The sequence below is a fragment of the Juglans regia genome, chromosome 8, assembly GCF_001411555.2.
Source record: "Juglans regia cultivar Chandler chromosome 8, Walnut 2.0, whole genome shotgun sequence".
NCBI lineage: Eukaryota > Viridiplantae > Streptophyta > Magnoliopsida > Fagales > Juglandaceae > Juglans > Juglans regia.
The window spans coordinates 4,548,474-4,571,922 of NC_049908.1; the positions used below are offsets into that span (position 1 = coordinate 4,548,474).

General features: G+C 37.2%; 5 protein-coding genes across 5 annotated transcripts; all 5 read right to left on the bottom strand.

Moving 5' to 3' along the window:
- Positions 1-287: 287 nt before the first annotated feature.
- LOC108981127 (superoxide dismutase [Fe], chloroplastic-like) lies at positions 288-3,407 on the bottom strand. Its single transcript, XM_018952210.2, has 9 exons — positions 3,247-3,407; positions 3,119-3,171; positions 2,946-3,017; positions 1,869-2,057; positions 1,495-1,666; positions 1,237-1,355; positions 1,084-1,110; positions 941-964; positions 288-806 (listed from the first exon to the last, which is right to left on the bottom strand). Exons 1-9 carry the CDS (start codon positions 3,308-3,310, stop codon positions 597-599), a joined length of 930 nt encoding a protein of 309 aa, XP_018807755.1. The 5' UTR covers positions 3,311-3,407; the 3' UTR covers positions 288-596.
- A 1,570-nt stretch (positions 3,408-4,977) lies between these two features.
- Positions 4,978-7,117, bottom strand: LOC109009311 (probable pterin-4-alpha-carbinolamine dehydratase, chloroplastic). Its single transcript, XM_018989753.2, has 3 exons — positions 6,447-7,117; positions 5,568-5,760; positions 4,978-5,395 (listed from the first exon to the last, which is right to left on the bottom strand). Exons 1-3 carry the CDS (start codon positions 6,783-6,785, stop codon positions 5,304-5,306), a joined length of 624 nt encoding a protein of 207 aa, XP_018845298.1. The 5' UTR covers positions 6,786-7,117; the 3' UTR covers positions 4,978-5,303.
- Positions 7,118-7,554: 437 nt separating this feature from the next.
- LOC109009312 (metacaspase-1-like) lies at positions 7,555-13,718 on the bottom strand. Its single transcript, XM_035693369.1, has 6 exons — positions 12,990-13,718; positions 11,613-12,369; positions 10,039-10,369; positions 9,704-9,824; positions 9,415-9,621; positions 7,555-8,292 (listed from the first exon to the last, which is right to left on the bottom strand). The coding sequence occupies exons 2-6, from the start codon at positions 12,010-12,012 to the stop codon at positions 8,233-8,235; spliced, it is 1,119 nt and encodes a 372-aa protein (XP_035549262.1). The 5' UTR covers positions 12,013-12,369; positions 12,990-13,718; the 3' UTR covers positions 7,555-8,232.
- Positions 13,719-15,982: 2,264 nt separating this feature from the next.
- Positions 15,983-19,486, bottom strand: LOC109009314. Its single transcript, XM_018989755.2, has 4 exons — positions 18,971-19,486; positions 17,906-17,959; positions 17,304-17,429; positions 15,983-16,468 (listed from the first exon to the last, which is right to left on the bottom strand). The coding sequence occupies exons 1-4, from the start codon at positions 19,361-19,363 to the stop codon at positions 16,286-16,288; spliced, it is 756 nt and encodes a 251-aa protein (XP_018845300.1). The 5' UTR covers positions 19,364-19,486; the 3' UTR covers positions 15,983-16,285.
- A 532-nt stretch (positions 19,487-20,018) lies between these two features.
- LOC109009315 (60S ribosomal protein L13-1) lies at positions 20,019-23,106 on the bottom strand. Its single transcript, XM_018989756.2, has 5 exons — positions 22,984-23,106; positions 21,539-21,652; positions 21,232-21,365; positions 20,522-20,680; positions 20,019-20,436 (listed from the first exon to the last, which is right to left on the bottom strand). Exons 2-5 carry the CDS (start codon positions 21,642-21,644, stop codon positions 20,215-20,217), a joined length of 621 nt encoding a protein of 206 aa, XP_018845301.1. The 5' UTR covers positions 21,645-21,652; positions 22,984-23,106; the 3' UTR covers positions 20,019-20,214.
- Between the last annotated feature and the right edge of the window lie 343 nt (positions 23,107-23,449).

A 23,449-nucleotide genomic window follows, 5' to 3' on the forward strand; every position in this document is an offset into this window, starting at 1 on the left:
AGGAGGTTTTTGGACCACCTAAGTTCTGAAAATTCACCAATCTCACAACTTTACAGCCTGTTGTCTCTGAATACATCACCCCTAAGATATGGGTTCCTTCTTGTCATTCATATTCAGTTATTGTACAAAACAGCACAGTGATCATTTCTTTAGTTCCTTTCATAGGACTACAGAGAAACTCAAACCGGGTACCGACAAGTGAGATGGAAGATAGACATAAAATGTGAGGAAGAAAATCTAGATCTATTCTAGCCATCGCACAAAAAGTTTGGTGAAGAACCATTGACTTAACTGAATTGTAACATACTGATATTGTCTTTTATTAAACCAAAACATAGCCCGAAATGGACCTCTTCAGAATGTGCACATCTCTTCACATTGAGAGGATAGATTATTATGGAATACATCGTAAATCAAGACAATGTGCTTCCCATCTTGACTTCGGCAAGGGTAGCCACAATACAAACGCCAGAAAGGGGAAACAACGTAAAATCTACCTGGTGTGCAAACTTTCCTCTATATCACATTGAGTGAAAATAAGACGATTAACCAAAAATATCCCTCCCCAGTGACTGTCAATGCAAAACAAAAGGAATTCATTCAACCTCCGAGTCATCAGTATCATTGTCCAAGTACACCTCAGCAGTTTCGCCACCTGCCATTTTGTCATCTTCCTCTTTTTTCTTTCTTTCTTCTTCTCTCTCTCTTTCAGCAGCTCGGGCCTTTGCAATTTCAAGTCTAGAACTGACTGCTTCCCATGATACAAGCTTCTCAATGAAGATTGATATGTAATCAGGTCGACGGTTCTGTAAGAAGAAACAATAGAGCAGGCAGATGTCAGACTTTACACTAAGTTCTATGGGTTTATAAGTCTGAACAAAAGACCATTACTATTAGATGAGAGCAAATTGTATTTCGGGATTTATTAATTGAGCCTCACCTGAAAGTCAAGGTAGTAAGCATGCTGTTGAGAAAATCACATGCAGAAGTCAAGTCAGTTCTCGGCTAATAATAACTCGTTCCAAGAAGAAGCATACATGTAAACCCATCAAATTAGGACAAACGTGTAAAAATGTTAAATACCTCCCAAACATCGATGGTAAGAAGTGGCTGCAAGAAATCAACAGAAATCATCAGATGCAACAATGAACAATCAGAATCAGTATCATAGGTGATATTGTGATTTCACAATACATGAACATGAAGGAGGTACATTTTAGTCCTTCAAATGCTTACAGAGTAGTCCCAAACAAGTGGATTGACAGCATTGGGGCTCTTCACTATCACAAGCTTTTTGTCTTCATCTGATGGGCGGGGATTTACTGCATTTCCAACTTCTAGTCTATTCGCTTTATCTAGAAACAAAAAAGGGAAAAAACAAACCAACAAACAGGATAAGTTATTCCATATCATCTAAGAATACGAAAGCTCCACTCAAAGAAATTTGTAACACCAGCTAAGAATTTCCAGCTTAGGGAGGAAGAAACTACTCACATGCAAGCCAAGCCCAACCAGAACCAAACTGTGTAGCTGCAGCTGATTTGAACTCTTCAACAAATTTTTCAAAAGAACCAAAGTCCCTTTCAATCAGTTCTAGAAGATCCCCATCTGGCTTCCCCCCACCACCGGGTTTCATGGATTCCCAAAAGAAGTCGTGGTTCCAAATCTGCAAATAGGCAAAACATGATCAGAAACTTCAGTGAAAAAAACCAACGAGAAAGAGAGAAAACGTGAGTAGGTATGTAGTGTAGTCTCTCCAGTATCTTAATATTGTCATGAAATTAAAAAAAAAATGTCTAACCTCACAAGATAATAAACTCAAAACAGTTTAAAATAACGACCAAAATTAACACCAATACACAGCTTACCTGTCCTGCGTTATTGAAAGTTGGAAGAAGATCACCTTTATTGTATGAAACAATTATGATATCTTCCAATGACATTCCATCCAGCTCTGTTCCTACTATTTGCTTGTTTAGGTTCTCCACGTAACCCCTATGGTGCTTTCCCCAATGATACTCCAGGGTCTCCTGGCTCATGTGTGGCTCCAAAGAATTCTGTCAAGTGTAGAATAATTACATAAGTAACAGTGACTTGAGATTGTCATGGAGTGTCAACATGTAGAACATGAATAGTTCCACCAATTTCAGTTGTGGTTATAAGTTATCAATATTTCTTTGTCCATAAAGGTTACTCATCATTGATAATAAACAAAGAAATTTGATATAGACAGTTTTTTTTTATCACTGATTTAGCAATGAAAAATGCAGTGGAATGATGAATCAAGAGCAACCTATTGAAAGGCCAGGCTTGATAATGTAGAACAAATTGCTTTGATAATTTTTTTATTAAAGAGGACGGTATCCCATAAAGTCCTCATTGCGTTATAAATAAGCGCAAAATGTTATGGTAAAAGGGTTGCAAAGTAACACTAAACAAGAATCTTGGTGAGGCTTATAATCATGCAGAAGGTGAGCAAAGCTACATGCTAGTCAACCCCAAGTGGTTGGCCAAGTGGTGAAGGTCTTGATCTTAGAGTATCACTACCTTCAAGATCTAAGGTTTAACATCTAATAGGTGTAAATAATTCTTTGAAATCACACCCCCTACTGAAAAACCAGCGATTAATCCAGCTTCGTATTGGAAAACTTTCGAGAGTGCAGTACACAGGACCAGAATTTACTCTGTAGGGATGGGTCCAAAGCGTCCGTCCTTTGAAAGGTTCCGACATATTAAAAAAAAAAAAACGCTACATGCTAGTCCTACGTTAATCTAGTTCATGAATTTTCAGGATTTGTGTCTAGCATTACTCAACTAAAAAAAAAACTTAAAAACTTAAATCCCTACAACTTAAAAAAGATGATAATCATGAAAAGTCCATGAAAGAAAAAAAAGATACAATTATGTAGCAGAAGTTGTGCAAAAAGGGACTCCTCAAATCTCACCAGTGAATATGGAGGAGGCTTCAGATCAAACTTTGCAGTAACTGTGAAACCAATTTTTCTTCTACAACGTCTCTGTAGATATGCCAATTTTATGCTCACAGGTAAACCATAGTTTTAACTGTAAAACTTTATGAATAATATAAGCAGCTCCTAGCGTAGAGCAGAGTGCAGACCTCTTTCTTTGTCCACTGGAGGGGACGAGGTGAACCCAGAATTCCAGGAAGCCCTGTTAATAAAACACATGTTAGAGACAAACACAAATAGAGAGATATAGAATAGTGTATCGTAAATGGGCGATAACCTTGCAGAGGTAGAACGGTGCAAGTTGGCAAGCTACTGGCAGAGAAAGCTACCGCTATCGCCATATCTGAAGCTCAATGTTATCTTTACTTTCTCTCTTTCTCTGTTTCGCTAGACAAAATAGTTTTCGAATTCAGGGGAAAAAGGGGTTGAGAACTTGAAATGATAAAGCCAAAGTGAAGTACAACAATAGTAGTATAGTACCGCCATTTCTTGTACTGCTATTTAGTATTTGAATAAAAAGTTTTATAATCGTTATTTCATATATTACATGTTACATTTTTTTTATTTTTTTAAATTAATTAAATTCTTCTATTCATTATCTATACCAGACATATTTAATAAAAAACTATATATAATATGTAGTCATAGAGATGAATAAATTTTTAAAAATTTTGTTGAAAAAATAAAGAGAAAGACGTTTTTTTCTCCCAACTCTTTAGATCCAATTTAATTTATGAAATTCTCATTTTTAAGCATTTAAAGATGTCTATGTTTTAAAGATTAATAAAATTAGCTCATCATAAACTCATTTTCCTATAACATTTTAAAAATATTTCTCTGGGTTAGAGCATCGACTAGCCATTGTCAAGTCTAAAATTTAGTTAGAATGTTGTCTTTTGGCTATAACATAGATTTATAGCTAGATTAGTCAACATTGGACTAGATATCTTAAAGTCTAAATAATAATAAAATATTAAATATTTTACTAATATCTAATTTTTTTAATATTTTATAAATCTAATTAATAACTTTATTAAAAAATAAAATTATTAACAAATTGAGGATCTGGAGTTGTGCTTCTTGACAAGGAAGCACCAAGAGCAGCAGCATAAGTATATGAAGAAAGTGTGACATTGTGGACAGCAGATGAGCCCTGACCATTTGCACCAGATCGTAAAGCATCAGACGTTTTCAATTCATGGCGCAAATGAGCTAGCTCCGCTTCAACAGATCTTGCTGCTTCAACATAATAAAATAATAAAGAAGAACGAGGAAAATAAAGAAGAGGCTGTTGATGAAATAATAAAATAATATGATGAAAGATGAATAGTGACTCGTCAATAATGGAGAGCCCTCTTAATTTACTATAGCTCACATGTTAAGCTTTTGAGCATTGGCTAGTCCAATGCAGATATTTTTTCTAACATATAGCTAAATTATAGACTTGCATTGATATTTGGTTAGTCCATTGCCAATACTCTTAGTCTATCATTTTGTTAAATATATGATGGAAACGCAGACTTCTCACACGTTTAAAGGACACATGAATTTCTTCCAATCTAGTACAAAGAAAATATTTGTTTTTTATTTTGACCCTTTAACCAAGAAATGAGATGCTTGAATTGTTCAAAGTTACATGGATTGATCGCCCAAGCCAAATTACGGATTCAGAGCGGTTTGGATTCAGATATGAAATGATTTTATATAAAAAATAAAAGTTAAAAAAAATTATTATTAAAAAATTATTTTTAATATTATTATTATTTAAAAATTTAAAAAAATTAAATTGAAATTTAAAAAAATTAAATTTTTTATTATATTTTATATAAAAATTTTAAAAAAATATAATGATGAGATGAAAGGACCTCAGGATTCACATAATAAAAATTTAGGAATTTAGGAGTGGGTAGAACTCAATGTCAATGTTGAGGCGCTTAAAAAAATAGCAACTATTTCTATTGTTAACGATGAAGGCTCTGTCCCCCAACTTTATAACCTTTATTGCAAGTAATATTCTAATCTCACACTGCGATAGTGCAAGATGTTTTTGAAAAGCTCAATGAAATTGAAATTTCACATATAGTTTGATACATTTATTGTGCTCTTCTAATATAATGTGTACCCCAAATCTTAAAATCATCCAAACCATCAGGCTACGGATTCAAGGACAAGTTGACTTTGTGTCGTCAAAATTCTGAAGTTCATAAGTTCTACACAAGGCATTCAACAAGATTCTTCTTCTTCCAATAATGCCAAACCTACTAATCACGGGCAAACCATATGGCAAATTGGTTTTGTGGCCTCTTCAGCAAAGCAACATAATGAATGCTTGAACTAGGCCCAGATTCTTTTTCTTGGGACAAGATCTGATGTTTTTATCTCATCTATTTTGGCAGCTACAATGAAGTCATTTATACTCAAGCCCCCTGCAATTCAAATAGAAATTCTTTTCAAGAGCCATGTAGAAGAATATGGAACTTAACCATTCCCATTGTCGATAAAACTAGGAAATGAAAGACTGCGGTATACGTATATGAAATACAAAAGAGGAATCTTTTCGAATTGGCTAAAGGGAAATTTTCAAGTTTAGAAGTTTACCAATGGAAGCTGTCCAAAGTTCAGCCCTAACTTGATTTGGTTGTTCCAAGTGGAGGTTTGGGTAATGCCCCGCAGCTTCAGCAACCTCATAAATCCTATTAACGAGTTCAACCCCACATTTAAAATCTCTCAATTTCCACAAGCATTGTAGTTTAAGACCACCTTCTTCATCCAATAGCCTCCAGCCAACCACCTACTGAAAAACTCATAAAAATCATATTTTTCATATAGGAAAAGTGTGTTTGTGTGTGTGTGAGGGAGCCATGCCCCCTTCTCCGCAAAATCTTGAATAATTCCTTAATACATATAGCTGCTATTTTGAAAAATAGATTCAAACATTTAGAACTTGTGGCTCCAATCAGAAATTAAATTTTTTACAAGTACAAAATTATTTGGGAAGGTCTAAAATTACCAACTAAGTACTCTCACTTAAGTACTAGAAGTGGTTGGCATCCAATCTTTTTGTCAATGTTAGCATAGTCATAATTTCAGCTTGGAGTCTTGGACCCCAAGCCTAAAGTCCTGGCACCGCTGGCGACTGCAGAAACTCTTTACATTACAAGGGATGATAACAATTATGGTTGATGCTCAAAGCCTTTTCTAGTTTCCACAAGCATACAAAATAAAGATACAAGGCACAAGTAGCAAAGGAAAAATTAAACGGCTTATTAGGAAAGGTGTGAATTTATCAAAATTTGAGCTTTCTGATTACTCAACACAACAAATCAAATTTATAAGTTGTTTTAAATGTGTAAAAAGAGTCTAACAGTAGCACATACACCCATAAACAAGATCCCAATACGAAAGCTAACAACTACAAAGAGAAATATCATTGGTGTTCAAGGCAAAGTAAAAGCATATGGCCATTTGGGAACTGACTTTTTTCAAGAGCTTCTGAACCTCATCAGTGGACATGGGGGGCTGGAAAGGAGAGAGGGGGGCGCACTGCTGCTGGGAAAGAGAGAGAGCGGAGATGCTGGGGATGAGGATCTTGTGCTCGGTGTTGCCGTTGCCCAGCACCTTCTCTGCAAAACGACTCTCTACCTCTGCCGGGAAAGGGTCCCGGGCCCCAAAGTCACCAAGCATGTCGCCGCCCCCAACGGCCCTGATTCTGCTATTTCTGAAAGAGAGAGTAAGGTTGGGTTTGGGGTTTAGGTAGGGGTGGTGAAGATAACGAGGGAGGAGAAGAGGAGAGGAGAGATGAGCGATGAGTGCCATGCGAGTTGGCGGACGAGTCTGTCTTTGGATTCGGAGGTTCTGTGCAACCCTTATTGTCCGATCTTGATTTTATCCTCTGATTCTGATTGGCTCCTTGCCCAAGCCTCTTAAGTTCTAATGTTCGTAGGTTTGGTGCCAAAAATAGAACCACTTGTTCACCTGGTGGTTGGAGTGAGTTGGCAGTGTTCTTACTGGACTTAGTGGGTCATGTTCAGTAAAAAGAAATGCTATAATCAATAAAATAAATTTATAAATGGATGTGATTCACAAAATATTATTACTGGGCAAAGGGTAGAAACTCATAGAAGAGAACCGGCGATTCAGATTGAAGTGTTGTTATCTTTGGAGGTGTTCTCACTTTTTCCCCCTTGTTAGTGAACTTTCTTATCCAACTAATAAATTTTCGTATCCAACTTTCTTTTCTTGTTTCAGGGAGTACATTCTTATCCAATCCGACGTGCTACTGTAATACTTGGAACAATTAATGGAAAGATCTCGCTTCGAGCGTGAGAAGACCTCCAAGAGATTGAGAGAGAAATTGAAGAAAATGTTTGAATATACTTTCTGGATAGCCAAACACGGAGTCTCTGGCTCGTTACAAAGTAGCTGACCCCAAGTGAGCCTAAAGCAAGGCCAACGAAATAAATCGGACATGTTTAGATTGAATTGAGATAGTTTGTAAATAATAGAATAAAATATTATTTTATTATTATTATTATTATTTTAAAATTTAAAAAAATTAAAATTTTTATTATATTTTATATGAAAATTTAAAAAAATTATAATAATTAAATGAAATGAGTTAATGCGAATTTTTAATCTAAACAGGGGCTAAGTAGTCCATATTAAGCCCATCACAACTAATACAATCTACTACTGCAGGCCATAACACACTGGGCCCATTAGATAAAAGACATAACAAAAGAAACACCAAATAAAAGTAAATCGGAGCCCATGGCCCATCAGCAACTCAGAAGACTAAACTAACTGAACTACCAGTGTACTTTGCCCGAGCTACGTACTTCACCCTTAGCAGATTTCCAACCCTTCCATCGTCCTGTCCTTCGATCTCCCCTTCTCTGTGCAAGCAACGTGTTACATCCGATGGACAACTTCGATCTTCAATTAGATAACTGCAATCCAGAACTGAAATGATGGTCAGCTACCCTACAAAAAATCAATCCCCATTTGAGTTTTCTACTCGCTTCAAAACCAGGATCTGGTGCCCAAGCCCTCGAGGCTTATTTTATTCAAATAAGCCATGCATGACATCTTCCTGTGAAGAATTCAGGGAAAATCCGAACATGCTAACAGTGGCAAAAATCCTTAAAGACTGAAATCAATCAGTACGAGATTGCAGAAATGGGGTTTTCCGGTTTTCATACATACTCAAGGGCCACACTGAATAAAGATTATGAGCGTTAGGATGGAAAGATTGCTTTGATGTCTATAGGGAAAAAGGCTTCGAATACACATTGAATATTTCATTCGCAGTAAGCTGAGGTTCCTGCAGCAAAAGACAAACTGGCAATTGTTAAAAAGATAGTGGTAATCTGAATCTGAACACTACTTTTCACGTCAGCCCAAATTATAAATACGTAAATAACTAATAACAAAAATGTGGTAGAAAAGGTTCAAATCCTCTTGGGTTTTAAATCTATAAGGTCTAATGTTCAAATCCCCTTGGGTGCAAATAATCTTTAGGAGCCATCGGACTGAGGGATTTTTCCTTGAATTATCCGAAGTGCACTTGCGGAAAACTTCTTACCAAGGACCTATGCACCCTTGAGATTAGTCGGGATGTTGTTCCTAGACACCGGTGCCAGTAAAAAAAAAGAAAAGGGAAGGTGTAGGTTTTATCTAGTTATTTACATCCTTGGGGTTTTCTGATGAATGTTACAGAAGAAAAGGAAACAGCCCGTCTTGTTGAAACTTGCAAGTTGATGTGGGCAGTTCTTGGCACATTGGAACAAGCATGATTGACATATTATTACAAGTACATAAACAGATAATTGCCTTTACTAAAAACTCATATTCTCGGATGAGCATTCACGCTTTCTAAAATTTGCTTGTTGCTTTATGTGAAACTTCCCAAATGCATATAAGATTCCAGATATGAGCCCATAAGAATATAGTAGCTCCTTAGAAAGTACATTGAAAGTCTTATGAGTCAGTTCATGTACACCAGCAGCCTTACACTCAAAAATAAGATATGAGCTTTACCAGACATACCATGGACTTTCTTACGAGTTTTAAGTTTCAAAATGACCATTATATCATCCCAAAAAGGATTGGGATGTGATTCAGAAACTGTCACGACTATTTAAAGTTTGCTAGGAAGCAATAAGAACTTTCCTTAAATCTGCTATGTCGACACCATATATCACTTTGTCCAAACAACCATTCCCCCCACCTTAGAAGCATTTCCAAAGCAAGCCTCTAGCATCAGAAGCTGTGGCAACAAAGTTTTGGACTATATCCCAAAGAATTCATCTGCTTCTTCTATCCAGATTTTCTTGGACTACAGAATTTGCTTGATGATTGCCAATAAAAAAAGACACTAAAACTGACAATGTTTGTCATTACAAGACACCAGGAAAAATCAATGCAGTAGCCACGATAATCATACCTGTTTCAACCCGCCACCATTCCCTCCTGGCAAAAGCATGGTGAGAACAGATGACACTATACCACCACCCCCTTGATTGTCATCTCTTTTATGGATGGTAGATCGCATAGCGTTTAGCATAGCTCCATATGTAGTTCCAGTTCCACGCTCAATGGCTTGGATGAAAGAATAAGTCATGGCACCACTTGATGTGATCCTAGATAGATCCTGTCCACAAAAGCATTAGTTTTGATTCTTCCTTCTCTATTATCTTTTGATGGAATGGTGAAACAACTGCATAAAACTTTACCAAACTGTCTGCTGAGGTCTGACTATCATCACAGCTACTGAAGGATATGACCTCCCCCCCATTTGTTCCTTTCCACATACCTGATCTAGGGCGATGGTCCTCCCACGTGTAGCTTCCACCCCTACATTCGTACTCAGAAACAAATACAAATAGAATGTGTAAACCAGAAGATACATTGAATGGTAGTAGCAAAAAATAGCTTGTCCTACAAAAAAGAAGTATAAACACTTGGACAGGCAATGGTTTTTGTATTTCTCACATAATTTTTCAACTTTTTATACTGCAAAATGGAAGTGATAAATTTTGGTGACAATAGTGTTAAAACAAGGACTAACCCATCCATCCTGCAGAGAAATGGTAAATCTAATACGGTACCGCTGTGGCAAGCATCAATAATTGCATGGAGCTTAACTCCAAGAGGAAGAGGTCGGACAATTGTTGCATTGATCTCATCATCAACAATCATTCCCTGAGTTTCATAATCTACGGGACAGAGTGTTTCATCATATCCATCAATCTCATCTCCAGTGTAGTTCCTTTGCTGTGAACCATGACCAGAATAGTGAAAAACCAAGGAGTCCCCTGCTTGACAACCTTGGACAAGCCAACACATTGCCATTCTGATGTTACTTTTGGTTGGATGCCTGCAAGGATCGTCTTCTTCTTCTGTAAACAAACTTTTGGTCAATTGAAAACGTAAAAATCAATCATAACTAGTGCATAAAATTAAATAAAACTCATCAACTGGATACGAAAGGTGCATAAATGAAAATTGGGCCACTAAACTTGAAGCACAAAGGACCTGCTCGCACAATGTGTTGAGGATCGTATTAACGAATGTGTTCCTCACACCAGACTTGTAATAACATCACAGTGACGGCATAAGAATCAAATCAAACATTAAATTCCTTATATAGCAGGAGAATAAATTGAAGTACTAGGAACTAGAAAGCACTCATGCAGCGTGGCTTCTATTTTGACAGCAATGTGACAATTAGTCATATGTCAAGATATTTTATATATGCTGATTTCCCTTGATTGTGGGTCTTTGTTTGCTAATCTAGCTTCTGTCATGATTTGGGTAAGAGGCAAGTTCTTCTCAAAGGCGATTCCCTGCAAGTGGCTTTACATCGGACAGATCCTAATCTGGGCAAGTTAACTTTGGCAGCTATTAACAATTAACAAATTCCCCGAAACATACTCCAATCCCAAATCACAAATAAATATGAATGGTATTAAATAAACATATAGAGAATGACTCACTACAGGGGTGTCAATATGTGACATGACCCGTTAACTAAATACGAACACGACACGTTAACCAAATACGAACACGACACGATAATAATGGATTTGGATTTAGTCTTAATGGGTTTGTGTCAAAACGGGTTAATCCGTTAAAACACAATTGCTTTACGGGTTGATAACGGGTCAACCCATTTTGACCCGTTAAGAAAGTTAAAGTTGCAATTAAACTCTTATACCTAAAAGTAAAATTGTTGGGATTTTAATTTCGATATTTTTATTGTTTAGATTTTAATTTTAAACTTGTAGTTAGTTTTATATATATTTTATAAATATTATGATTTTAACATTTATATAAAATTATGCTAAATTTAATTAAGTCAAACGGATTAATTCCGAGTCTGTTCAACCCATTTACATAAACGGGTCAAGTCGTGTAGTATTAACCTATTTCGTAGTATTCACTAACGGGTCAAAACGGATCGTGTCTTATCAATCCGTTATGTTAATGAATCATGTTAGGATTTAAGATTTTGATACGATAAACTTAACGGGTTGTATTCAAATTGACATATAGTATAATATATATGCCTTGACATACACAAACACTACCCATAAGACACCACTTATTAGAGATGAAGCAAAGTATTACGAGAAAAGTTACCGGTGAGCATGAGAATGGATGACTCGGGGAAGTTGAACCGCTTGACCAGCAAGTACTTCATGTACTTGGCATCGTTGATACAACCCTTGAGCTCGCGCCGGGAGTTCTTGTAGGAAATGCCGCAGATGACGGCCCGCTTGCGGCCATGGACGGAGGGAGGGGGACCGAGAGGCGCGTGGTTGTAAGGAGATGGAGCCATGGCGGGTGGGGCGTGAGGATAATCATGGTTATGGTGATCAGAGGAGGAGGAGGAAGAGAAAGATGATGATGGCGGTGGGAGGCAGAGGGCTGGGTCGGCTATGTCTATGGGATTGTTGGCATGGCAGATTGGGCAGCGAATGGACTGGGCCTCTGAAGGAAGCTGTAGCGAGGTGTGGCAGTTTGAGCAGTTAACTGCCATTAACAAAGTCACTATGATGATGAAAAGCTTAAGGAATTGAGAGAGAGAGAGAGAGAGACGGAGAGATCAATTGTGATCAAAAGCTTTATTAGGAAATAACAGATCAGATAGGAGGGGGTAGGCTGCTGCTTCTCAATGAAAAGTCAACATTTTCGTTTGTCATGAAGAGAGATGCGGGAAAGAGTCTAGAGACGATCTTTGTAAATGAAAAACAATAGAGAGGCAGGTAGACAGGGTCCTAGGGAGGTTTGCCGTCTCCGAATTTTCGAAGGAAATCTATTGCCTATTGGAAACTGACTGGACATACACTACCAGCCCCTGGAGTCTATTCTAGTGACAACGTAGTTTCAGACTTTTCTGAGAGAGCCATAAGGAAAAATGAGTGGAAAAAAAGACCTGTTTTAAATATTTCATATAAAATATGACAGTAATTTATTTGATATGAATGAAAAAATTCTTGTAGTAAGAAACTTTCACAATAATAGTATAATACTATGATTTTTATATCAATAAATAAATTTGTATATAGATTTTTTTATTTAATTATTTCGTTAAAATTACACATGTAAAAAATACCATTCACATCATTTATATGTTAAAATTTAATTTATAAAATATAAATTTAAAAATTTTTCTTTTAAATTAAATTATTTCCCTAACCACTTTATTATACGTATTATCCAAACCAGAATTTTTTTTTATCAAAAAGCTTATAAAAAAGCTGGGCATCTGCCAGTCTCCCAACGCACACCCTATACCTACACCTTACGTGTAGATCGGGTTCATTAACGGAGACTGAACCGGTTCGGGTGCGGCTACTATGCCGCCCCATTTTGACCGCTGGGCTTACCGCCCAGTTAAATTTTTTTTTTTTTTTACATATTTAAATATATTTAAAAAATAAAAAAATATACTAATACATTTAAAAATACTTTTTTAATCATTAAATAAAAAATAAAAAATAAAAAAATTTTTACCAGCGGTCAAATTGAGTGGTCGGCAAAGTAGCCTTTTTCCATCAACCATCCTCACCAGGCCTTTTCCTTCAGATCCAAACGGTAGCTTATTCGCAGAGTCGCCACAGTTGTTCAAGACTACAAAATTTTTCGACTTTTGCGCAGTTCTAGAATGGGTTTTTTTCCCAGATTGCCACTGGTACAGGCAAGGTGGGTTTTTCTTGGATCTGGGCGCTTTCTGTAATACGAGGCTATCTGGGTTTTCTTCAACAGTTGATTTTGACAGATTGTTCTCCTTTGAGGTCTTGGGTATGGATAGCTTTGAGACCCTTCCATTTGGGGCTGATTTGGGAGTTTTGGGTCTTTCAATAGGAATTTTCGACTTCGAATTAGAAGGAGAGGAAGAGTGGTGATAGAGAGAAAACCTGAGGCAACCTCTAGGAACTTCAATAGACGTAGAAGAAGCCTCACTGCAATTGCTATTGCTGCAACTAGAAATGGCATCGACGTCTTGAAACGAGTTTTGAGAAGTACTATGCTTCTTCTTCCTCTGGTTGCAATCTTCGTTCTTCGCAGGTGCTAGTGATAGAGAAGCTTCCTGAAACGATGATGTAAAACGCACGTTTTGCTTGAAAAATAAAATAAAATTAAATGTGCAACGGCTGATGCGTGAACAATCTGTAGTTAAGCTTGTTACAAATCGAAAAAATAGAAGAAGGATACAAGAAACGAAACTGAAAGGAATAGAGAATTCTCTATTGTAAAACCGTGTTCTGCATATTACAAGCAACTCTGCTTTTATACAAGTAACTAAGGCTATAAAGGTAAAATCATTTTAACAAACTTAACTAACAGAATTACAGTAATTGAAAATTACTCCAATTAACTCTCTAATAAAGCTCTTTTTTATTAATTGTTTTCTTAAACAAATGTTATGCTAGCTTTACTTTAACATTCAACGTGGCGTGTCAGTACTATTTTTTTAAATAACATCTAACTAAATAAAAAGAAAAATGACATCTACAGGAGACTTGGTGCATGGATCGCACATGATCGTCTACATGAAAAATGAAACGTTGTGTTTCGCACGAAGGATCATTCGGCTTTCTTCCTCCATCTCCCCCCTCCATTCAAACTTCAAATCCATCTCACTCTCCTCCATCAGTTCTTCTTCATTTTCACTGTCAGAGAATCTCTGAAATGTAGCCAAGACCCAAGATGGATTTAGAGCCTGAGAGTCATCTCCCTCCCTCCTCCGTGTCGCGACCTGAGAGCCTGAGTGCCATCTCCCTCCCTCCTCCGTGTCGCGACCTGAGAGCCTGAGTGCCATCTCGATCCTGTGAAGGTACTCTCTCTCTCTCTCTCTCTATCTCTCTCTCTCTCTCTCTCTCTCTCTCTCTCTAAGGTTGATTTTGTTTGTTCTTGACCGAATGAGTCAAAGTTAATTCATGATTTTAGCTTAAATTGCAACCTTTTATTAGTTGGGGATGTGAGAATCTTTGAAGTGCAGTGATATTACATGACAATCCTCTAAAGAAGTACATGATATTACACACTTGCGGAAGTCATCAATGGTGCTTTCACTAGTCCGAATTAAAAGCTTCCACTTTAGCCCCGTTGCAATGTGCCAGACATGCGACTTTCCAAACGTGATGCCTTCAGTTTTGATCTTTTCCAAAGGCTGGCAGCAGTGAAGCATAGAGTCATCAAACCATCTCTAAGGGCCTACATTAAATGAAATCACAAGTTAAAAGGAGGAAGTGTGGCTTTGAAAATAAATGTTTAGATGCTGACACAGAGGAAAAATAGAGGTAAATCAAAATAAAATCTGATGATGGTGAGGTGGGTGGTGGAGGAGTGCAATGCAGCCCAACCGAGGAACAGGTCACGAAACAACAAATTTGAATGGGTTTTAGAAATGGGTTGCAAAAATTAGTGTTTTGCAATTCTTCTACAGGCAGAGAATGATGAACACCTCTTCGTGTTTGTGAGTTTCACCTTCCTAGTTTAGTTCGCAAGCAATTGTAATCTTTTTTTTTTCTTCTTTAATTGTATAACTTGACGTGACATAATAACTCTTTCGTGCGCAATTCCTACGCAAAAACTTCCCTATCCGTAGAAGAACTGAAATAAAAATGATGTAATGTTTGGCAAAAGTCATTAACTTAATGATAGGATCTTATCCGTTTTGTAAATGTGACTGAGTCATCCATTTGCCAAGTCAAAAGTGGTTTGTTTCTAGCTCTAGCCAATTTCAGAGAAACAAATTAGAACTATCTATCTTACGGAGATGACACAGTTTTTAGTTTTTCATTTTTTTTTAAATCTTTTTCTGGTAAAAATTTTCAAATCTAGATAGATTGGGTTGAGGAATAAGATCCCGTTTGAAAATCAGATTGAACTGAGATCAATTCAATTCAATTGAATTTTAAGTTGAGTCTGATATTCAAATATTCAATTATCAAATTATTAAATTCATCTCAATTCAAAACATCTTTACATGTAAGACTCGTAACCTTTTTCAATCAACATCTCTTTACATGCAAGATCGACAATATTTTTTAACTTCTCATAAATACATTTTAACTCATCTTAAGTAAGCTCTACAAAACTCATTTTACTATCTCAATTTATTACTATTTATAAAAAAAATCAATTAATCACAACCGCCATTGTCAGACAAATATCCCTAAGCAAATAAAAAAGCGTATCCGAGACATGAACAAGAATTACTAGGTTAGAGTTGCTCTGCTGACTTTGGGACATGGAGTAGGAGATATAAGCATATAAAATGATTCAAAAAGAATTACTAAAAATACTCTTGTAAGTTTCCTCTGCAATATTTATGTTTGGCGAATGTTATAATAATCAACCTGATCCTGAGGAAGAGGCTCTGATATTCCTAGTGAAAAGAATGGTCTATAAATTGACATTATCCAAAAAATCCTATAAGCACTCTCCAATTACAACAGGAACAATTAACATCAACAAACAAATATATACAAAAGACTACATACAGATCAAATGAGCAGTGATATCTTTGATTATCTTACCAGAAGAACACATCAACACAGCGTATATCGAACCCAATTCCGACCCCTTCTTGATTATTTTCTTATATATCAAACACCTACACATCGTTTAGGTGGTTGTGGTTTGTTACATGGTCGGGTTGTGAGATTCTTATTTCTTCTAAAATCCTGTACCTATCAACAAAAAAAATAATAAAGGGCAGTAAATAAGACGCGCATTCTCGTTGATCTCTTTGTATACAAAGTCCACGTTTGAGTGGCCATGGCACCATTTGTGTATCCCAGTCATTTCTCCTCAAACTCCACGTCTATAATCTCAGGGTCAGACTTTGAAGTAGTGGTGCCTCTCCCATCTCTTGAAAACAAGTCGTCCCCTTTCGGCTGCCATACGACGTTTCCACAGCTTGTACAACGAATCATTTGGTTCTTGTAACCAGCAAATTGCCTCTTACATGCTGGACAAGCACCCTGTCCATTATTGGTGCAAAATTATGCATAAGCCAATCAGAACTTGCAACAATAAATCCATCAGCATGTCACATCAAGAAACCAACCAAACAGTACATGCAGTATAGAAATTAATATCGTCATTGTCTTGTATTGATAACAACTCTGATGCCAACGAAACAGGATTATCTTTGACAGCATCTGACACATGCACATGCTACACATGGAAATTTAGTTCAAATGCAGTCATTGAACCAAGTTAGGGGACATAATTAAGTGGAATGAAATATTTTTCTTATGAGTGGAAAGCTATACAAAAATTACTAACCAAAGATATTAGGAATATATCCACCTAAAGGATAAGGCACAGAATCAGTAGAAATTATTTCCACCATTTATCAATTTTTTAAACTAAATGAATTGTTTGATAAAAAAGAGCTACATATACTTGTATGTATATGTAAGTCAATTTTATTAAAAGGAAAAAGGGGTGCAACCCAAGTACACAGGATATATACAAGAGATATGACTAGAAAGAATAAGGAAAACCAAAATACAAAAATGCGGGCCTCCCTTTTAATTTAGGGAGTGCAAAAGCTATACAAATAAAACACCACAATCTCTGTAGAATGCTAACAGTAACTGGTAGGTTCATACAAGCAATAATGATCACTTGGTCATCTCATCAGTCCGACTTCATTCCTAAAATTCATCTGAGATTATGAAGTACAAAGAGAAACCAAATAATGGTATGTAGTGCAATTAGCCCAAGCGTAACGTGAAACGTAATAAAATTATACATGCAAATATGTGCACACATTGCCTGTAAAAGCAGGAAAATAAGGACTGGTCATACCTTTATAACAAGGTTATTGGCAATAGTCCCAATGAGAAGAGGACCAGCAAATGGCAGTATCCACGTTGTAAATATCAAGAACCGAAAAAGCCATCCCGATAATGCAAACCAGAGGAAGAAAATAGTCTATAAAAAGAAAACAAGAAAGTTGAAAACTAAGTTGAGTGAGCCAATATAAAGTTTGCACAGTCAGAGTCCAGAATGCATACAAAGAAACAACATGAATACATATTCAAGTACCATTTTTCCTAAACAAAAATCCTATAATGAATTGCCCAAGTGTTCAAAGTGTGAAATAGTATCACTCCGGGATAAAATTAACAACCCTTCAACTTTTTGCCTACACTTAACAAAATTAGCTTAAATAACGATTGAGCAAGTGTTGAGCCAACTTTTTATTTGAGTTCGTACGGCAAATTCACTCCAGTCAGACTCGAGTGAAGGTTGAGCAAAGTCTGTGGGCAATCTGGTCTACATCAATGTCTTACGTCAATCAGGGTAATTAATAGTATAATATAAACTGTGCCCTAGTTCCAACAACAGTTGTCATAGAAAACATTAACTCTAGTAAGTGTAACATGCAGAATAATCTTGATACATACTGCAAAACTTCTTCCTAGTGGAGTATCCAGAAAATCATTGAGTTGCTTCCTGTACTGCAAGGATGACAAGGAAAAAAATTTATGAGTGATCACAATAATTTTTGTTTTATCAGTGATCCCAATGACAGCAGAAAACATAAGACCCGACAAGGCAAGAGAAAACTAAAGACAGACAGCATCAATTTCATGCAGAGCACAAACAAATGCAAGTGATCCTGACTAGAAGCCTTATCTCGAGCAGAATCAGATCAATTTCACACAAATGTAAACTACAGTATATTGTATTGCCTAGTGGGTGGAGCCCGCCATCTATAATCGTTTCTCGAGATATTTTGTTCGTACGATACTATACTCTGTGGTCGAAACAACGAGAACGAAGATGTTTTTTGCTTGCATGATAGTGGTCCAACCTCCAGCCATGGGCGGCTGCTTTCTTATTTTTGTACTGCTGTTTCCTAAGTCCGAGCTGGCGAGGTGGTCCTCTCCTCTTTTGCCCGCCGCTCCCCAAAAAAAAAGAAAAAAACAAAGAGAGAAAACAACCAAAAGAGTACGAGTGTACGACAATGCAAAAAATCAGTTAGATCTACGCGGGAGAGAGCTTATAAATTCCATCATTAAAAGTGTGTTTAGTGTAATTTTGTAAAGTTCTCTTCCCCAAGCTTCAGCTTTGTTCTTCTCGTCTTTTGAGCATGGATACAAGTTATGCCATATAACGACAGGCAATTCCGAATCCTCTTTGTTTACAGACAAGGATATGAATCATGCCATTATGAATCTCGTGGGGTTTCGATGGCCCAGGGTGAATGCTGGCCGTATACAAATCGGATAGGAAGTGGGGTTTAAACGAATTTAAAGAGCCAAAACCAAATGGATAATGATTTTTTTTTCTATTCCCTTGAGAGGAAGAATAACTGTGAACTTGAAACTAGTAACTTCTACTACTTCCCAAACAAATAGAATGCGCAGCTAGGAAAAGTAAGGTCATTTGGATAAAGAATCTGTACAAAGAAAAACCAACACAAACCCATAAAAAAACATAATATTTCAATTTCATTTCCAACAAACCCTCGGCAAGTTTCTGTTGAAGTCCATGGTGAAAGTACGCCATCGAAGCCTAATCTCGAGCTCCCTGTCGATGTAGCGGGCACGGTCGGCGGCGGAGCGGACGGCGGAACTGAGGCTGCGGGAGACGGAGTAGCGGCGGTCAAGGCGCTCGGCAGCCTTCTTGGCCTCGAATAGGAGCTGCTCGATCCCGTCGTTGGCGCTGCGCCAGGCGTTCCCGCATAACTCGCCGGAGACCATCCGCCGCACGAAGCCGCCGATGTCACTGCGCCTAAAGGCCCGGATGGGAGCGAAGCGGCGGACGGGCGTGGCCCGGTGGGGACGATAGGGCGAAGGGGTATGAAGGAGGCGGGACTTTAAGGAGAGTTGGGGTTGCCATGGCAGAGTTGTGGACATGACGGTTGGGTTAGTTCGGTCAGGGTCTGGTGCATTAGCTGTGCGAAGGTTTGGAGTGCGAGACGATGTTAAACGATCGAATCCGTCCCATGCAAGTGATCCGATCCGATCCAAAGGGTCAATTTCAAGAAGGTCCTATGCGACTTAACGGGTCATGAGATGGGCCGGCTGGTAATAGGTTTGATTTTTCTATTTAATCGAATCAATTTTTTTTTCAGTTTCGATTTTTTTTAGAAAATCCAGTTGAAAAGTCATTTTTTAAAATGAATAAAAATTAATAAGAAATTCAAAAAGATAATATTTCTGAAATTCAGTTAAATGACATGTCAAGTATAATTTTTTTTAAGAAATATATATTTGTATGTTCAAACTATTAACCCATCGATATCTAAATTCTCAACGTTGCCATGCAATTTGATAACAGTTGGTAATGCCATCCTTAATTAAGATGACTTGTTAAGTGATAATATTTAGAAGAGAAATGATTGTACACAAAAAATATTATACAAAAATATAAAATTAAAGAAGTTTAATATGTGATTGGTAAGAGGCCATAGTTTCTGAAATTCCCCCCCCAAAGTACATCCGAGGGCATAGCTAATTTGTTGCATCAATTTCAGCCAAAACCCTGTACCAGCACCAAAATATACCATTCTAAGAAGGGAAGAAGCAAGATCAATTACCAAATTGAGGTCGACATAATCACGCAAAGAAAATTCATGAATTCAACAGAACTTTCAAAATTTAGAATAAAAGGTTCTAATCGAGTCCAGATAAATGTATAAAACTCAAAATGCAGAAAAACTCTCAACAACAGTAGTTCCAAAGGCTGCTTGATGGTATCAAACCAACTATTTCTTCTCTTCCTTTTCAGCCTCTGCAGCTCTCTTCATTCTAGCACCGACATGTCGCGTGTTCGTCCTCTCAATACGGAGTTTGTCATATGCCTTGAATGATTTCATCTCTTCAGTAATCTTCACAAGTTCAACAGATGGCTTCTCGCGTACTATGGGCATGTATGAGCCTTGGACCTGGGTTGCAGTTGCAAGTTCCTCGGGAGCAGAATCACCAGCCTACAGCGAAGGCAAGCAAATTATATGTATGCGACAAGCAAATATTTATTGTCCAATCAATGGGGCTACAGTCATTTACACCAACCTTAAATTTGCGAGCACGCCTTGGGAAGACGACCAACTTCGCCTTATATGTCTTCAGCCTCTGCACGTTCACCTGAAGACTCTCCAGGGAACGGTTCCTCCTACGATGATCAACTGCTATCCCAATAGTTGGTGCAAGTTTCTTGGGGATGTTGGCAGCCTGTTAACGGGAAAAAAAAGTGGTAATACACTCGTGTTACCATTATAAAAGTAGCAATGATGGCAGTAGATGAGTCACAAAGACAGACTAAAAAAATACAGAAACTACAACCAATCTTCTACATAGGCAAGAACATGCAAGGCCTTGCCTATATCCAAATATCATATAAAATTTAAAGGCGAATTTCTAAATCCCCAACACAACAGAACAAGTCAATTGTAAACTCGGTATGGTATGTGGTAAAAAATAACATGATGAAAACAGCAGAAGCTATATATATATACACCATGAAGCATGACTGAGAGGGAAGAAAAAGAAGATAAGATATCAACCTTCTGTAAGGTTGGGAAAGGACGATTTATCCTTCAAGACTCCTTTCAAAAAATAATTCTCTATAAACATTTATATAAGTTCATAAGATACATACTTTCAAAGTTGTAGTTACATACTATAACTTGACTGTCAAGGATAACAAGTTCAGTGGAGACAAATAAACCTTCCACTGTAGTTACAAGTCACCATAGACCATAAAGTTGACATAAAATACCCACCTTCAACTCTTCCAGAGAAAAGCCCCTCCCAGCCTTAACTTTCATATTGTACTTCAACGTCTGTCCATGGACAATAGGACGAAGAGGCCCGGATGTTGGGCGGGGAAAAATTTTGACAGCCTTCTTCTGGCGAGCTGGTAATAGTTGAACAGATAAAACATATATTAACATATATTCGACTATCTCCAAACAAAAGCATTTACCACAACGGATAGGTGCATGGTGCTTTTGTGTGGATTATCAATGACCAGAAAAAGAGAACTTCAAACAAACATATTTGTGTATATGTTTGTATACACATACTCACCAATTCTTCTTCTGGTTTTCCGAGCTGGCTGATTAAACCATGTCTTTACATGATTCTGCCACTGTTTCTTAAAGTGTCCATTAGGGATGACATTATTGTGCTTCATTTCTTACCCTGTAAAGTCAGAATGGATGAGAAACAAATTCAAATAATATGCAAACAGTTAACACAATGAAGTTACAATATATGGAGCAATGAAAGGCTTCTGAATCAATGAAGACCACACAATGTCGGTTTCTATCTCCTAGTTGTTGCTAGGTGTATTCCGTGTATACTTCCTGTGCAATTGGGCTATGCCTCGTTTCTATTACTAATATTTTTTCTTACTTACAAAAAAAAACACGCAACGAAAAACCACACAATGACGTGCATATCTTTTTCTTGTGCTCAGAAATCAATGCAAGTTACAGGGGTCCAAGGGACACATAAAGATCTCTTTTTGTCCCTGAATGTTTGTTAAAAGGCACCCTCGAAAGGAAGTCCAAACATGCTTTTCATGGTCACTGTAATAACCATGTCCGTGTTTCTTCACATTAGCATTTTAATGAAAAATTAACTTATACAGCATACAATTTTAAAACAAAGTTTGCATGAGATATTCAGATGTTTTAATCTGAATTGTGCTAATTAGGTCAAACGACCAGAACAAAAGAATGCTGCAACTGAAAAATAAATTCGATAGCACGCAATATGCCGAAATACATAATACTTTTTTATACGTAATGGAATATGTAGTTGATAACAAAAACTTGCATACCCCAAGTACAATGTCGCATACAAGAGGAACACCTAGTTAGAGTGTTACAATCCCACATCGACTAAATATGATATTGGTTTATGGTTTATAAGCTCCTAGGTACCCTTCCCTTGTAAGCTAGTTTTCAAGGGTGAGTTCTACCTAGTGGGTTCATAACATAGAGTTAGCTGAAACACAAAGTATACCATGATTACAAGTTACAACACTATCCACGTGATGTTCGACACATCAAAAAAAAATTATTGTGTTCTAACGGCCATAAAAGAAGCACCTCATTCACAACCTTATTTCACTATTTGGGAAAATGAATCTATACATCTATATTCAATAATAAATTACTCTTTCCTTCTATTCCCCCCCCCCCCTCTCAGCAACCAGACACGGGCTAATCAAAACATAAGAATCGAGCTTCATCTAGTACGCACACCAGATGTGGCGTCAACGAATTCATAACCAGGACAATGACAGATCTGGAGACATTAGCCCCAGAGATCCAGAAACGTGACAGAACCCAAGAAACAAAACACAAAAAGATATGCGATTATACCCTAAAATATGAAGAAACCAAGTCTTGGTCCTTAAATTTTCTTAACTACATGCAGTATTCTCAGCAACCAAACAGAGAGGTGGAGAGAGATAGGAGAGAATTGAAACGAAGTGATGAGAAAGAAATTGAGAGAGAAAGCACCTTGAACTCACAACGCAGCCGACGAAATGACGCTTAACCTAATCCCTCTCAACCTCTCTCGTTCTCGCTCCCGCTTGGGCACAAGCAGCTATGATAGGGTTTCTTGGGTTTATATGGGAATCGGGATACAATCTACTACCCTAGCGCCCTTTTTCGGCTCTTCTTTATCGGTCGGCCCAACTGTATCAAGGCGAGTTGAGCCGCAGTTGTGATTTTTATTTTTGGAAAACATTAGTATGGTCAAGAAAATGTGACCCAGCCCAACCATATGGGCTAAACCCCAAGGCCGAGGAATACCAGCCGATCGAGTCAACCATCTCATATACCAACGAAATATCGACTGCCTTCACAAGCATATAGATTCTGGTGGAACTGAATTTTGCTACACATCGGTATGTTAATACACTACTTATAGTAAAATTTATTATAATTTAAAAAAAAAAATTAAAATATCAATCATTTTTTA